This window comes from Oncorhynchus masou, chromosome 33 (assembly GCF_036934945.1).
Source record: "Oncorhynchus masou masou isolate Uvic2021 chromosome 33, UVic_Omas_1.1, whole genome shotgun sequence".
Classification (NCBI taxonomy): domain Eukaryota; kingdom Metazoa; phylum Chordata; class Actinopteri; order Salmoniformes; family Salmonidae; genus Oncorhynchus; species Oncorhynchus masou.
This window is the reverse complement of record NC_088244.1, coordinates 29080837-29097783: the sequence shown is the minus strand read 5'-3', so window position 1 is coordinate 29097783 and position 16947 is coordinate 29080837. Positions and strand designations below refer to the sequence as shown.

Genomic DNA, 16947 nt, shown 5'->3' with positions numbered 1-16947 from the left:
AATATGCGTCATTCTCAAAACTTTAGGCCACGACTATACAGTACAGGTCCAGTGAGAAAATAGCTGATGAACAATCTGATGTGGGAGTCAATCATGTTCATTACACAATCATTAAATACCCGCAATACAGGTGGAGGAATACTATCTGCCTGCCTGAGACAGATCATAGGAAGATCAAAGAGATTCAATTCATGTCTACAGTAGCTCTAGAAGACTGAAGGGAAGCTCCGATCCACTAGATAATGAGCAGCGTTAGCTGCTAACCATTAGCATGCCCTGCCCTGGCATCTCCAATCGCTAACAGCAGACAGGAGCTGATAAGGACTGTCTGTTGTCTTAGGGTTTCAGAGACGAGGAGGACATATTTTCAATGCCAAATCCATGTTAGAGAACTGATAGATTCTCTAATTTTATTTAGTCAAATACTACTATTGAACTGATTTGTTCAACTGTATACAGTGTGTATGACTGACTGTCTCTTACTCTCTGAAAGCCCCTGTATTCCTATCAGAGTGAGTATAGTATGTGTCTTATACATTTAGCTAGTTAAGAGTATGGTGTACTGTGTGTCTCGTACCCTCCTCTGAGATGTCCTTGTCTTTGGTCTCCTGCTCCATCTGTTGACACCAGCCTTCCATGCGTGCCGTCTCAGCCTGTAGAAGTTTGAGAAACCAGTTGCCGTCCCGGAGGCAGGTGCTGGGTGCAGCTGCATCTCCCTGGGCACTGCCGTTTCCACCCACCAAGCTGGGGTCCGGAAGGGGCAGGAAGGAGGGATCCAAGGTCGGGTCCAGGCTCTCTGGGAGGGAGGCGGATGCTCTAGCCGGGAAAGGGGGATGTTTAGGGGGCTGCCGCACCACCGCGCACTCCTTACCGTTGGTAGCAGTGGGGTCGGGGTCTAGTGGCTGGCTGTTGCAGTGGACTGTACTGTTGTTTTCTGAGGTAGGGACATCTTGTTTAGAGTCTTGAGGCTCGTTCTCTGTCTCCTGTCTGGAGGCCATGCTGCTGGCCCGGCTGAGTCTGGACGGACACACACGGATTAGTATTGGTGCAGGTCGGAGATCATTTACTGTGGATGTAGAAAAGGTCCACCTTGGGGACTGACGACCGACACATCACTGTGGCATCTCTGACCGCACGGTGTTCCAGAGAATACAGGAACACTGAGGGCTTGATTCTACTAGATCCGCACTAGCAGACATTGGCATAGTGGTTGTTTTGCCGGTGTCTGAGGAGGTGGAACTATATTTCTATGTAGCCTACACTTTCTGCTTCTGAACTTCTTACTGGGCGTGGCTCCGTGACAATGATCACAAGAGCAGCTGCTCGTCAATTTGACAGCTCCAATGCAGTTACACCTCCGACAACGCCAAAACATCAGCCATGCGGGTGCCAGCTATCGCCTGTTAATGTTGGATGTCATTGAATCTAGGTCTCAGTCACACACAGACAATTTAACAGGCTGTTCCTCTGTATTAGAGGTCGACCGATTAATCGGAATGGCCGATTAATTAGGGCCGATTTCAAGTTTTCATAACAATTGGAAATCTGTATTTTTGGGCGCCGATTTGCAGTTTTTTTTACACCTTTATTTAATCTTTGTTTAACTAGGCAAGTCAGTTAAGACCACATTCTTATTTTCAATGATGGCCTAGGAACAATGGGTTAACTGCCTTGTTCAGGGGCAGAACAACAGATTTTCACCTTGTCAGCTCGGGGGATCCAATCTTGCAACCTTACAGTTAACTAGTCCAACGCAATAACAACCTGCCTCTCTCATTGCATTCCACAAGGAGTTACGCGAATACAGTAAGCCAAGGTAAATTGCTAGCTAGCATTAAACTTATCTTATAAAAAACCCTCCGTCATAATCACTAGTTAACTACACATGGTTGATGATATTACTAGATATTATCTGGCGTGTCCTGCATTGCATATAATCTGACTGAGCATACAAGTATCTCACTGAGCGGTGGTAGGCAGAAGCAGGCGCGTAAACATTCATTCAAACAGCACTTTTGTGCATTTTGCCAGCAGCTCTTCGTTGTGCGTCACAAGCATTGCGCTGTTTATGACTTCAAGCCTATCAACTCCCGAGATGAGGCTCGTGTAACCGAAGTGAAATGGCTAGCTAGTTAGCACGCGATGTGTTCCTGGTTCGAGCCCAGGGAGGAGCGAGGAGAGGGACGGAAGCTATACTGTTACACTGGCAATACTAAAGGGCCTATAAGAACATCCAATAGTCAAAGGTTAATGAAATACAAATGGTATAGAGGGAAATAGTCCTATAATAACTACAACCTAAAACTTCTTACCTGGGAATATTGAAGACTCATGTTAAAAAGGAACCATCAGCTTTCATATGTTCTCATGTTCTGAGCAAGGAACTGAAACGTTAGCTTTCTTACATGGCACATATTTTTTCTTTTTTTTCTTCACCTTTATTTAACCAGGTAGGCTAGTTGAGAACAAGTTCTCATTTACAACTGCGACCTGGCCAAGATAAAGCATAGCAGTGTGAACAGACACAGAGTTACACATGGAGTAAACAATTAATAAGACAATAACACAGTAGAAAGAAAAAAAAAAGTCTATATATACATTGTGTGCAAAAGACATGAAGAGGTAGGTGAATAATTACAATTTTGATTAACACTGGAGTGATAAATGATCAGATGGTCATGTACAGATAGAGATACTGGTGTGCAAAAGGGCAGAAAAGTAAATAAATATTAACAGTATGGGGATGAGGTAGGTAAATTGGGTGGGCTATTTACCGATAGACAATGTACAGCTGCAGCGATCGGTTAGCTGCTCAGATAGCAGATGTTTGAAGTTGTTGAGGGAGATAAAAGTCTCCAACTTCAGCGATTTTTGCAATTCGTTCCAGTCACAGGCGGCAGAGAACTGGAACGAAAGGCGGCCAAATGAGGTGTTGGCTTTAAGGATGATCAGTGAGATACACCTGCTGGAGCGCGTGCTACGGGTGGGTGTTGCCATCGTGACCAGTGAACGGAGATAAGGTGGAGCTTTACCTGGCATGGACTTGTAGATGACCTGGAGCCAGTGGGTCTGGCGACGAATATGTAGCGAAGGCCAGCCGACTAGAGCATACAGGTCGCAGTGGTGGGTGGTATAAGGTGCTTTAGTAACAAAACGGATGGCACTGTGATAAACTGCATCCAGTTTGCTGAGTATTGGAAGCTATTTTGTAGATGACGTCGCCGAAGTCGAGGATCGTCAGTTTTACTAGGGTAAGTTTGGCGGCGTGAGTGAAGGAGGCTTTGTTGCGGAACAGAAAGCCGCCTCTAGATTTGATTTTAGATTGGATATGTTTGATATGAGTCTGGAAGGAGAGTTTACAGTCAAGCCAGACACCTAGGTACTTATAGATGTCCACATATTCTAGTTCGGAACCATCCAGGGTGGTGATGCTAGTCGGGCGTGCGGGTGCAGTCAGCGAAAGGTTGAAAAGCATGCATTTGGTTTTACTAGCGTTTAAGAGCAGTTGGAGGCCACGGAAGGAGTGTTGTATGGCATTGAAGCTTGTTTGGAGGTTAGCTAGCACAGTGTCCAAGGAAGGGCCGGAAGTATACAGAATGGTGTCGTCTGCGTAGAGGTGGATCAGGGAATCGCCCGCAGCAAGAGCAACATCATTGATATATACAGAGAAAAGAGTCGGCCCGAGAATTGAACCCTGTGGCACCCCTATAGAGACTGCCAGAGGACCGGACAACATGCCCTCCAATTTGACACACTGAGCTCTGTCTGGGAAGTAGTTGGTGAACCAGGCAAGGCAGTCATCAGAGAAACCAAGGCTACTGAGTCTGCCGATAAGAATATGGTGATTGACAGAGTCGAAAGCCTTGGCCAGGTCGATGAAGACGGCTGCACAGTACTGTCTTATCGATGGCGGTTATGATATCGTTTAGTACCTTGAGCGTGGCTGAGGTGCACCCGTGACTGGCTCGGAAACCAGATTGCACAGCGGAGAAGGTACGGTGGGATCAGTGACCTGTTTGTTGACTTGGCTTTCGAAGACCTTAGATAAGCAGGGCAGGATGGATGGATATAGGTCCGTAACAGTTTGGATCCCGGGTGTCTCTCCCTTTGAAGAGGGGGATGACTTTGGCAGTTTTCCAGTCCTTGGGGATCTCAGACAATATGAAAGAGAGGTTGAACAGGCTGGTAATAGGGGTTGCGACAATGGCGGCGGATAGTTTCAGAAATAGAGGGTCCAGATTGTCAAGCCCGGCTGATTTGTACGGGTCCAGGTTTGCAGCTCTTTCAGAGCATCTGCTATCTGTATTTGGGTAAAGGAGAACCTGGAGAGGCTTGGGCGAGTAGCTGCGGGGGGGGGGCTGTTGGCCGAGGTTGGAGCAGCCAGGCATGGCCAGCCGTTGAAAAATGCTTGTTGAAGTTTTCGATAATGGATTTAAAATCGGTAGTCACCGTGTTACCTAGCCTCAGTGCAGTGGGCAGCTGGGAGGAGGTGCACTTGTTCTCCATGGACTTTACAGTGTCCCAGAACTTTTTGGAGTTAGAGCTACATGATGCGAATTTCTGCCTGAAGAAGCTGGCCTTGGTTTTCCTGACTGACTGTGTGTATTGGTTCCTGACTTCCCTGAACAGTTGCATATCGCGGGGACTATTCGATGCTATTGCAGTCCGCCACACAATGTTTTTGTGCTGTTCGAGGGCAGTCAGGTCTGGAGTGAACCAAGGGCTATATATATGTTTTTAGTTCTGCATTTTCTGAACGGAGCATGCCTATCTAAAATGGTGAGGAAGTTACTTTTAAAGAATGACCAGGCATCCTCAACTGACGGGATGAGGTCAATATCCTTCCAGGATACCAGGGCCAGGTCGATTAGAAAGGCTTGCTTGTGTTTTAGGGAGCGTTTGACAGTGATGAGGGGTGGTCATTTGACTGCGGATCCGTAGCGGATACAGGCAATGAGGCAGTGATCGCTGAGATCCTGGTTGAAGACAGCGGAGGTGTATTTGGGGGGCCAGTTGGTCAGGATGACGTCTATGAGGTTGCCCTTGTTGACAGATTTAGGGTTGTACCTTGTGGGTTCCTTGATGATTTGTGTGAGATTGAGGGCATCTAGCTTCGATTGTAGGACTGCCGGGGTGTTAAGCATATCCCAGTTTAGGTCACCTAACAGAACAAACTCTGAAGCTAGATGGGGGGCGATCAATTCACAAATGGTGTCCAGGGCACAGCTGGGAGCTGAGGGGGGTCGGTAGCAGGCGGCAACAGTGAGAAACTTATTTCTGGAGAGAGTAATTTTTAAAATTAGTAGTTCGAACTGTTTGAGTATGGACCTGGAAAGTATGACATTACTTTGCAGGCTCTCTCTGCAGTAGACTGAAACTCCTCCCCCTTTGGCAGTTCTCTCTTGACGGAAAATGTTATAGTTGGGTATGGAAATCTCAGAATTTTTTTGGGCCTTCCTAAGCCAGGATTCAGATACGGCAAGGACATCAGGGTTAGCAGAGTGTGCTAAAGCAGTGAGTAAAACAAACTTAGGGAGGAGGCTTCTGATGTTGACATGCATGAAACTAAGGCTTTTTTTTACATGGAACATATTGCACTTACTTTCTTCTCCAACACTTTGTTTTTGCATTATTTAAACCAAATTGAACATGTTTCATTATTTATTTGAGGCTAAATTGATTTTATTGATGTATTATATGAAGTTATAATAAGTGTTCATTCAGTATTGTTGTAATTGTCAATATTACAAATAAATAAATAAATCATTTAAAAATGCGTCCGATCAATCGGTATTGGCTTTTATGGTCCTCCAATAATCGGTATCGGCGTTGAAAAAAAATCATTATTGGTCGACCTCTACTCTGTATCCCAAATAAATAGACCAAGGACAATACCTTGGTCAGACTTCCTCTCCCAATGACAGGCATACACAGTAAGCCATCATTATGAAGGGGAGTTTGAATGACAGGTACAGTGCCTTGCGAAAGTATTCCGCCCCCTTGAACTTTGCGACCTTTTGCCACATTTCAGGCTTCAAAACATAAAGATATAAAACTGTATTTTTTTGTGAAGAATCAACAACAAGTGGGACACAATCATGAAGTGGAACGATATTGGATATTTCAAACTTTTTTAACAAATCAAAAACTGAAAAATTAGGCGTGCAAAATTATTCAGCACCCTTGAGTTAATACTTTGTAGCGCCACCTTTTGCTGCGATTACTACTGTAAGTCGCTTGGGGTATGTCTCTATCAGTTTTGCACATCGAGAGACTGAATTTTTTTCCCATTCCTCCTTGCAAAACAGCTCGAGCTCAGTGAGGTTGGATGGAGAGCATTTGTGAACAGCAGTTTTCAGTTCTTTCCACAGATTCTCGATTGGATTCAGGTCTGGACTTTGACTTGGCCATTCTAACACCTGGATATGTTTATTTTTGAACCATTCCATTGTAGATTTTGCTTTATGTTTTGGATCATTGTCTTGTTGGAAGACAAATCTCCATCCCAGTCTCAGGTCTTTTGCAGACTCCATCAGGTTCTCTTCCAGAATGGTCCTGTATTTGGCTCCATCCATCTTCCCATCAATTTTAACCATCTTCCCTGTCGCTGCTGAAGAAAAGCAAGGCCAAACCATGATGCTGCTACCACCATGTTTGACAGTGGGTATGGTATGTTCAGGGTGATGAGCAATGTTGCTTTTACGCCACATACAACGTCTTGCATTGTTGTCAAAAAGTTCAATTTTGGTTTCATCTGACCAGAGCACCTTCTTCCACATGTTTGGTGTGTCTCCCAGGTGGCTTGTGGCAAACTTTAAACAACACTTTTTATGGATATCTTTAAGAAATGGCTTTCTTCTTGCCACTCTTCCATAAAGGCCAGATTGGTGCAATATACGACTGATTGTTGTCCCATGGACAGAGTCTCCCACCTCAGCTGTAGATCTCTGCAGTTCATCCAGAGTGATCATGGGCCTCTTGGCTGCATCTCTGATCAGTCTTCTCCTTGTATGAGCTGAAAGTTTAGAGGGACGGCCAGGTCTTGGTAGATTTGCAGTGGTCTGATACTCCTTCCATTTCAATATTATCGCTTGCACAGTGCTCCTTGGGATGTTTAAAGCTTGGGAAATCTTTTTGTATCCAAATCCGGCTTTAAACTTCTTCACAACAGTATCTCGGACCTGCCTGGTGTTTTCCTTGTTCTTCATGATGCTCTCTGCGCTTTTAACGGACCTCTGAGACTATCACAGTGCAGGTGCATTTATACGGAGACTTGATTACATACAGGTGGATTGTATTTATCATCATTAGTCATTTAGGTCAACATTGGATCATTCAGAGATCCCCACTGAACTTCTGGAGAGAGTTTGCTGCACTGAAAGTAAAGGGGCTGAATAATTTTGTACGCCCAATTTTTCAGTTTTTGATTTGTTAAAAAGGTTTGAAATATCCAATAAATGTCGTTTCACTTCATGATTGTGTCCCACTTGTTGATTCTTCACAAAAAAAATACAGTTTTATATCTTTATGTTTGAAGCCTGAAATGTGGAAAAAGGTCGCAAAGTTCAAGAGGGCCGAATACTTTCGCAAGGCACTGTGTAGGACATGAGGGGCAGCAGGTGGTTAGAGCGTTGGGCCAGTAACCGAAAGGTTGCTGGATCGAATCCCGAGCTGACAAGGTAAAAATCTGTTGTTCTGCCCCTGAACAAGGCAGTTTGCCTACCGGGGAACAGTGGGTTGTCATTGTAAATATGAATTTGTTCTTAACTAACTTGCCTAGTTAAATAAACTAAATAAAAATGAGAGGAGAGAGGTCTCTTTGCCTTTCCAGTAAACGCAGAAACGGCAAGACGTGCGAGAGAGAGCACGTGAGAAAATTAAGATGACTATTACACAAGTGGCTCTGAACAGCAGATTGAGATAATAGCTAAACAGCAACAATCTGGTGTTGATAAGGTTTTGACTTACGGCCTGCCGTTCTCCACCTGCACTCCAATAGACTGGAACTTGGTCGAGGGAGGCGGTTGATCCTCTCTCTGGATTGGCTGAACGCAATCCACCTACAAGTCAACCACTACAATGAATGAGTCATTCTACACATCCTCTGTGTAGCAGCACATTATAGTAAGTCAGACATTCAAACCGAACACCCCGGTCTTGCCAATTTAGAAAATTGATTCCTGGGCTCACCTGGATGCCGATAGACGAGAGCTTCCTTTTGGTGGGAACAGGCTCTGGTAGGGTCAGGGACTGGTCTGGGGTGAGGCTGGGGCCTGGGTTTAGGGTGTCATTCTGGGGCTGGACCTGGGGCAAAGACTGGGTGGTGGTGGGTGGTGGGTGGGAGTCCCTCGGGGCAGGGACAGGGGCAGCGACGGGGGCTGGGGGCTTTGGGCCCTTGGCCAGGCTGCCTGTACGCAGGCTGCAGAGGCTGTCGGAAGAGTTGCTGCTGCGTCCTGATTGGCTGTTGGCCTCGCCACGGTGGTCCTGTTGGTCCAGGTATGTGTCCTGGGCCGACTCAGTGCTGCTCTGCACGGTCACAGAGATGTAGGGCTTGGAGGTAGTGCGTGGAGGGACCGGCGGGGGATCCTTCTTACAGGAGCTGTTTACACACCTCGGCAGTGCTGGGAAGAGAAGGGACAGAAGGACCATTCTGTGAAACCTGAACCAGGCCAAAGCAGCAAGTTCCAGTAGCGCCAACTGAGCCACCACACCAGCTAAATGGAGTTGTAAAAGAAAGGCGTCCTGAGTAGAGGATTATCACTGAAATCAAACCACTGCAAAAAGAGAAGCACGCTCAAAAGTAAAAAAAACATTTAAAAAAAACATTCCAAATTTTCCTAAACATATTTTCCTATGCCTAACACACACACCTCCATGTTTTCTGTCATCCTGCGGCTTCAGTTCCATTGACGACAGTCTATACCTATGGGAATCCCTTACCAGCCTAGTTACCAAATAATGTTAATTCTCAAGGGACTATAGACGGGGTGGTTGTTTAGCAACAAAAACAACACATACGCAACAATGGAGAAAAACAGTCGGGGTTAGCTTACATGTAAACCATATTTTTTAATCAAAATGTTTTTGAAAAGAAATACATATGAACAATGCGCATTTAGGGCTGGGCAGTATACTGTATTTTACTACACTGAACAAAAAGTAGAACGCAACATGTAACAATTTCTAAGATTTTACTGAAAAATCAGTCAATGGAAATAAATTCAGTTGGCTCTAAATATATGGATTTCACATTACTGTGCAGGAGCGCAGCCATAGATGGGCCTTTGAGGGCATAGGCCCATCCACTTGGGAGCAAAGCCCACCCATTGGGGAGCCAGGCCCAGCCAATCTAAATGAGTTTTTCCCCACAAAAGGCCTTTATTACAGACAAATACTTCTCAGCACCCCCGCCCTCCCCCTACTGACGATCCCACAGGTGAAGAAGCCGGATGTGGAGGTCCTGGGATGACATGGTTACACGTGGTCTGCTGTTGTGAGGCCAGTTGGACAAATGGCCAAATTCTCTAAAATGACATTGGAGGTGGCTTTTGGTACTGAATTGAACATTTGATTATCTGGAAACAGTGCTGGTTGGTATTCCTACAGTCAGCATGCCAATTGCACACTCCCTCAAAGACCTGAGACATCTCTGGCATTGTGTTGCGTGACAAACCTGCACATTTTAGAATGGCCTTTTGCTGTCCCCAGCAAAAAGGTGCACCTGTGTAATGACCATGCTGTTAAAAAATCATAATAAAATGTTCACCAACAGGTGGCTAGCTATTTAAACACCTGTTTGAGTGGGATCTGATTAATTGTTAAGGCCGATTAAATAGGGCCGATTTCAAGTTTTCATACTCTATTTTTGGACAGCGATTATGGCTGATTACATTGCAATCCACGAGGAAACTGCGTGGCAGGCAGACCACCTGTTACGCGAGTGCAGCAAGGAGCCAAGGTAAGTTGCTAGCTAGCATTAAACTTATCTTATAAAAACACAATCAATCTTCACATAATCACTAGTTTACTACACATGGTTTATGATATTACTAGGTTAACTAGCTTGTCCTGCATTGCATATAATCAATGCGGTGGCTGTTAATTTATCGTCGAATCACAGCCTACGTCAACTTTGCCAAACGGGTGATGACTTAACAAAAGCACATTGCTGAAAAAAAAGCAAAATCTTTGCACAAATTTACCTAACCATAAACATCAATGCCTTTCTTAAAATCAATACACAGAAGTATATATTTTTTTAAACCTGCATATTTAGTTAAGAAATTCATGTTAGCAGGCAATATTAACTTCTTATGGCTGGGGGCAGTATTGAGTAGTTGGATGAATAAGGTGCACAGAGTAAACTGCCTGCTACTCAGTCCCAGTTGCTAATATATGCATGTGATTAGAAAACTCTGACGCGTCATAATTCCTAAAATAACTACAAACTAAAACATCTTAACTGGGAATATTGAACCACCAGCTTTCATATGTTCTGAGCAAGGAAATTAAACTTTAGCTTTTTAACATGGCACATATTGCGCTTGAACTTTTTTCTCCAACACTGTTTCGCATTATTTAAACCAAATTGAGCATATTTCATTATTTATTTGAGACTAAATAGATTCATGTATTATATTAAGTTAAAATAAGTGTTCATTGTTCATTCAGTATTGTGTTGTCATTATTACAAATATACATTTGAAGTCAGAAGTTTACATACACCTTGGCCAAATACACTTAAACTTAGTTTCATAATTCCTGACATTTAATCAGAGTAAAAACTCCCTGTTTTAGGTCAGTTAGGATCACCACTTTATTTTAAGAATGTGAAATGTCAGAATAATAGTAGAGAGAATTGTTTAATTCAGATTTTCTCTTTCATCACATTCCCAGTGGGTTAGAAGTTTACATACACTCAATTAGTATTTGGTAGCATTGCCTTTAAATTGTTTAACTTGGGTCAAACGCGTCGGTTAGCCTTCCACAAGCTTCCCACGATAAGTTGGGTGAATTTTGGCCCATTCCTCCTGACAGAGCTGGTGTAACTGAATCAGGTTTGTAGGTCTCCTTGCTCACACACGCCTTTTCAGTTCTGCCCACAAATTTTCTATAGGGTTGATGTCAGGACTTTGTGATGGCCACTTCAATACCTTGACTTTGTTGTCCTTAAGCCATTTTGCCACAACTTTGGAAGTATGCTTGGGGTCATTGTCCATTTGGAAGACCCATTTGCAACCAAGCTTTAACTTCCTGACTGATGTCTTGAGATGTTGCTTCAATATATCCACATAATTTTCCTCCCTCATGATGCCATCTATTTTGTGAAGTGCACCAGTCCCTCCTGCAGCAAAGCACCTCCACAACATGATGCTGTTACCCCCGTGCTTCACGGTTGGGATGGTGTTCTTCGGCTTGCAAGCCTCCTCCTTTTTCCTCGAAACATAACGATGGTCATTATGGACAAACAGTTATATATTTGTTTCATGAGACCAGAGGACATTTCTCCAAAAAGTACAATCTTTGTCCCCATGAGCAGTTGCAAACAGTAGTCTGGCTTTTTATGGCGGTTTAGAAGCAGTGGCTTCTTCCTTGCTGAGCGGCCTTTCAGGTTATGTCGATATAGGACTCGTTTTACTGTGGATATAGATACTTTTGTACCTGTTTCATGCAACATCTTCACAAGGTCCTTTGCTGTTGTTCTGGGATTGATTTGCACTTTTCGCACCAAAGTACGTTCATCTCTAGGAGACAGAACGCGTCTCCTTCCTGAGCGGTATGACAGATGCGTGTTCCAAAGGTGTTTATACTTCCGTACTATTGTTTGTACAGATGAACGTGGTACCTTCAGGCGTTTGGAAATTGGATAAACCAGACTTGTGGAAGTCTACAATTTATTTTCTGAGGTCTTGTCAGATTTCCTTTGATGTTAAGCAAAGAGGCACTGAGTTTGAAGGTAGGCCTTGAAATACATCCGCAGGTACACCTCCAATTGAGTCAAATGATGTCAATTAGCCTATCAGAAGCTTCTAAAGCCATGACATCCTTTTCTGTAATTTTCCAAGCTGTTTAAAGGCACAGTCAACTTAGTGTATGTAAACTTCTGACCCACTGGAATTGTGATACAGTGAATTCTAAGTGAAATAATCTGTAAACAATTTTTGGAAAAATGACTTGTGTCATGCAAAGTATGTCCTAACCAACTTGCAAAAACTACAGTTTGTTAACAAGAAATGTATGGAGTGGTTGTAAAACAAGTTAATTACTCCAACCTAAGTGTATGTAAACTTCCGACTTCAACTGTATAAAAGAAAAAAGAAAAAAAGATGATTCATCGTTATCAGCTTTTTTTTAGTCCTGCAATAAATCGCTATCGGTGTTGAAAAATCATAATCGGTTGACCTCTAGTTCAGTTACCACATTCACCAAGTCATATTATGGGCTCCAAGTCTACTCCCACACATACACAGTCACAGGCTGAATTTAAAAAAAAAGTTGGTAGCACTATTACAGGTAACTGTAGGGAATAACCTACATACTTGACTACTACAAGGGCTCCTGAGTGGTACAGCGGTCTAAGGCACTGCATCTCAGCGCAAGAGGCATCACTACAAACCCAGGTTCGATTCCAGGCTGTATCACAACCAGTCGTGATTGGGAGTGCCATAGGGAGGCGCACAATTGGCCCAGCGTTGTCCGGATTAGGGTTTGGCCGGGGTAGACAGTTACTATAAATAAGAATTTGTTCTGAACTGACTTGCCTAGTTAAATAAAGGTTTAAAAAATAATTAAACAAGGGCAGAGTAATTACATGGGTTTGCCTAGGCCTGTTTCACAGTCAATTCACTGTTACAAAGGGAAACGCCTGTCCTATATAGGCTAATGTTGGTGTGGCCAAACTTCCTTCAATATCCTTTGTTTAAATCAACATGGTAGTGTAGACATGAGATCTGTCATCAACAAACGCCAGCCTGCTCCATTTAATCCCTCATTAAAATGTCACCAATGCACACAAACAGGGCTGTGGAATCCAGTGGCCACAGAGAGAAACGCTGTCTCACACATTGCTGTAATAGCAGCAACAGCCTCGGCTCTGGGCCCAGCGCCAGCCGAGGACAAAGGGACATTTACTCCCTGAGAACGAGACACATTCCTCAAATGCCCAGCATAGACCCACAAGACTAAACGGGTGAATTAATGTAACGTGTTGTCACGTTCTAAGTACCACAAGCCTCTTGATACCCATATCTATGAGGCTAGTGTGGACCATACACAGTACAATGTCCAGACTGACAGAGAGCCTACACCCTCAAACAAAAGGAATATTACTTTTTTCCTATGACATCAGTAACACTAATGACAGAAATAAGCACTCACTAAAGCTGTAGTACAACATATTACTGATGACAGAAATGCTCTCTGTCCAGTCCTGCTGTGATTTGTACAACACTTGCCCTGCCCTTTTCTACTCCATGATCATGGGCTGTCCGCCCAGAGGTGATTATGGGGTAGATAAACTAAGCTGCCTTGAACCTCTGCTCTTGTGGGGGCAGTGCCAACCAGCTAAGCTACTACTCAACCACTGGTTCCACAGATAATGCCAGCCCTAAGTATCTGATACTAGTAGGGAAAAACATGTACCCTGTTCACCTCCAAAAACACGGAGCACTTGGATATCTGATAACATGAGTAGCGAATGCGTCGGCGAATCACACATTCAAGGCTAAACCTGTCTTGCCCAAGCTACTGTATGTTCATACACAAGGCATGAGTTGATTACAGAACTGGAATTTGATCTGATGGGGAGCGGTCTATCATGCACTGATCAAAGGGAAAGGTGTTAGGAGAGTAGGCAAAAGGCTGTTTCTCTGTGGGTCTCATGGGGTTACTCCAGCTCGGAAAACACTTAACATCCATAACAGCACTGTCAACATGTTGGTGATCATCACAAGTTGGTGATTTTAGTTAACCGAAGTTGGATTGCTTGTTAAAAGCACTGCAGTTAAGGCTCCAGGAAATACTCTCTCTACCAGCACATGTGAGAGACGTATCTGATATCCAGTAACGGACCGGCAGACAGTTAAAATAAAACCAGATAAATGACACTGACATGACCCAGTCATTTCGCCCTCTGTACTCATCGTAGATTTAAAATCCGTTCTGTTCTCTGTAGGGCTGACCCCATTTAGTCGACCGATCGATTGTTTGGTCGATAGGCTTTTGGTCGACCAAGATTTCTTTAGTCGAGCAGTAGCAAGACACCATAAGACAACTGTCTGATTCACGCCTGTCTGAGTGGACTAATCCATTGTGGAGGCCGTGGGGATGGCACAGTCCATCACTCTGAGACGTGCTACTGAAATTCTATAATGTAAGAACAATGGTGCAACATTAATAAAAATTTACTTTCTTCCTCATTGGATAGTGGTCGCTATCCGCAGTTCTGAAACACATCAGTGCGGTGTTGAATTGGCGCCTTTCCCTAGACCATGTTGCTATGTGCATAATAGCAAAGTTAATCAGCATAATGGTGTTGAGAACAATGCGGCGGAGGCAGCAGCAGAATGAGATGAAAAAACAGCCCTTGCCTTGTCTAAGAAAAGTGAGAGGAAACCAACTTAAGTCTCTCGTATTATATATTATTAATTTACTGTTGTTTACACTGTTCCAAATTGTCCGAAAAATCATACCCCTCTTTTTTCTTGATCTCATTATCATCATAATAATAAGTAATGTCTTTATCAGTAGCTTCGTATAGCAGCCTTGTATAACCACCATTGAGCTGTAGGCCTAAGAGCACATGCTGTTTACTCTTAATACCATAACTAACCATAACTATATTTCAATACTTATAAAGGCTACTGTGTCAATCAATCATTTGTTCATGTCACCACACAGTATTAGGAGTCATTCATGATTTGGAACGCAATCAAGCATTTTAGTTTTAAAATAAAGCGTATCTTGAATAATTAGCGAAAACAATAAAACCATTCCATTTTGGAATTTGCATTCACCAATGAATGTGACTGTTGTTAGTCTTTGCTGTAATAAAGGCTTAATAAAACATTACAACAAGGGGATCGAATAAGAGCTGTTTCAACAAGTTGTTTACTGCGCGGTCACGCCGTGCCTTCTTTTTCCTCTGTAATGAATACGCTATCTGACACAGTGGTTGCATTAAGAACAAGTTTATCTTTAATTCTATGTAAAAACATGTATCTTACATCAAAGTTTATGATGCGTTATTTCTGTTATTTGATGTGGCTCTCTGCAATTTCTCTGAATGTTTTGGAGGCATTTCTGAACATGGCGCCAATGTAAACTGAGGTTTTTGGATATAAATATGAACTTGATCGAACAAAACATACATGTATTGTGTAACATTGAGTCCTGGGAGTGTCATCTAATGAAGATCGTCAAAGGTTAGTGATTAATTTATCTATATTTCTGCTTTTTGTGACACCTCTCTTTGGTTGGAAAATGGCTGAATGCTTTGTGTGCCTAGTTGCTGACCTAACATATGTTCTGCTTTCGCCAAAAAGCCTTTTTGAAATCGGACGCTGTGGTTGGATTAACGAGAAGTGTATCTTTAAAATGGTGTAAAATACTTCTATGGTTGAGGAATTTTAATGAGATTTCTGTTGTTTTAAATTTGGCGCCCTGCACTTTCACTGGCTGTTGGCGAGGTGGGATGCATAGCATGTCTATATGGAAAAATACACATTGAACATTTATACCAATAGATCAGTCGAAAGAACTAAGGACGACTGACTCCTAGTCAACCAATAATTATTGTCGGGGACAGCCCTACTCCTCTGCTCTCTTAGGGTGTCAAGTGTCTGGAGAATGCTGTGGGATTTTGACGGTTTAATTACTGTTGGGCTTATTTTTGTGCACTCCTCATCCTGCCAATTGAGATGTGTGTTAATTACTCAAACTAGCCTCAGCTGGGAGAGATGAGACAGAGCTGATTTAGTTGTTTTCCCAACCTTGAGGGAACACAGTTCTAAACGCTGCAGATAGAAAAAGCAGCATGTATGTTCTCTCTGAACATTCTACAACATGTCTGCCATTGCAACCCATTGAATGGGACCTTGGTGGTCTGGTGACTCCAGAGCTGATTCCTGCATTCCTTCCTGTCGGCAACACTAAACATCCATGCCCCCAGTGGACTAGTGCTGCCTGGGAAACCTTTAATTGGTGCTCCTGTGGGTGTTCCCAATCTGCACAAGGCACAGCCGGAGGTTGGATTAGCCCCAGATTAACGGCATTATAGTGGCAGGGGGACATGCAGACTGGCTGTCTGCTGGAGAACTAGGCTGGTTGCCCAAACCCAGAGGGGACGGAAAGGGCTGATGAGAGAAAACGGCAGACAAGCTGGACAGGGACGTAGGATTGGGCGACCCTCTTTTTAGAGCAGTGTGTGTAGTGACCAGCTACACAAGCAGTACACCGTCCCACTTCCTCAGACTGAGCCTTTGAGATTGAATTATGACACCATGGATGCAGGAAATCCTGCTTGTGACCCAATTCTGACAGAGTGGTCACTTCAATTGGACAGGGATTCAGACAAACCTGATAGGAGAGGCTTGCAGACTCCCTGGCCGGGATTGCATCATTGTGCTACTTTGAGTCATTTCTCTAGCACAACCCACCAATGAGTAATTTTACTACTCTACCAATTGGGGTGATCTGAAATGTACCATATTTCAGGCAACAAAAGTCCTCACACCACCCACTGACTCACCAATGAGTATGTCTGTAGTCCGTGTGGGTGTATAGCCAGAGCATGCAACTCTGTCTGTATTCGTGTTATCTGAAGCCTATGAATGAATGGCCATCTGATCCCAGCCCTACAACAACTTTCAGGCTAAAACTTTGAGTCAAGGATTCTACGCTGGTCCCCGGTACACAGAGCACTGATCAAATCACCTCTGAAAAGGCCCA

General features: G+C 43.7%; 1 protein-coding gene across 1 annotated transcript in view; it reads right to left on the bottom strand.

The window, feature by feature from the left end:
- LOC135528198 (disks large-associated protein 4-like) overlaps positions 1 to 16947 on the bottom strand; it is a 31543-nt gene that overhangs the window by 5514 nt on the left and 9082 nt on the right. The window contains exons 5-7 of the mRNA XM_064957116.1: positions 8191 to 8589; positions 7969 to 8060; positions 578 to 1017 (exon numbers count right to left, since the gene is read on the bottom strand). Coding sequence (XP_064813188.1) covers positions 578 to 1017; positions 7969 to 8060; positions 8191 to 8589 — 931 coding nt within the window. The remainder of the gene's footprint in view (positions 1 to 577; positions 1018 to 7968; positions 8061 to 8190; positions 8590 to 16947) is intronic.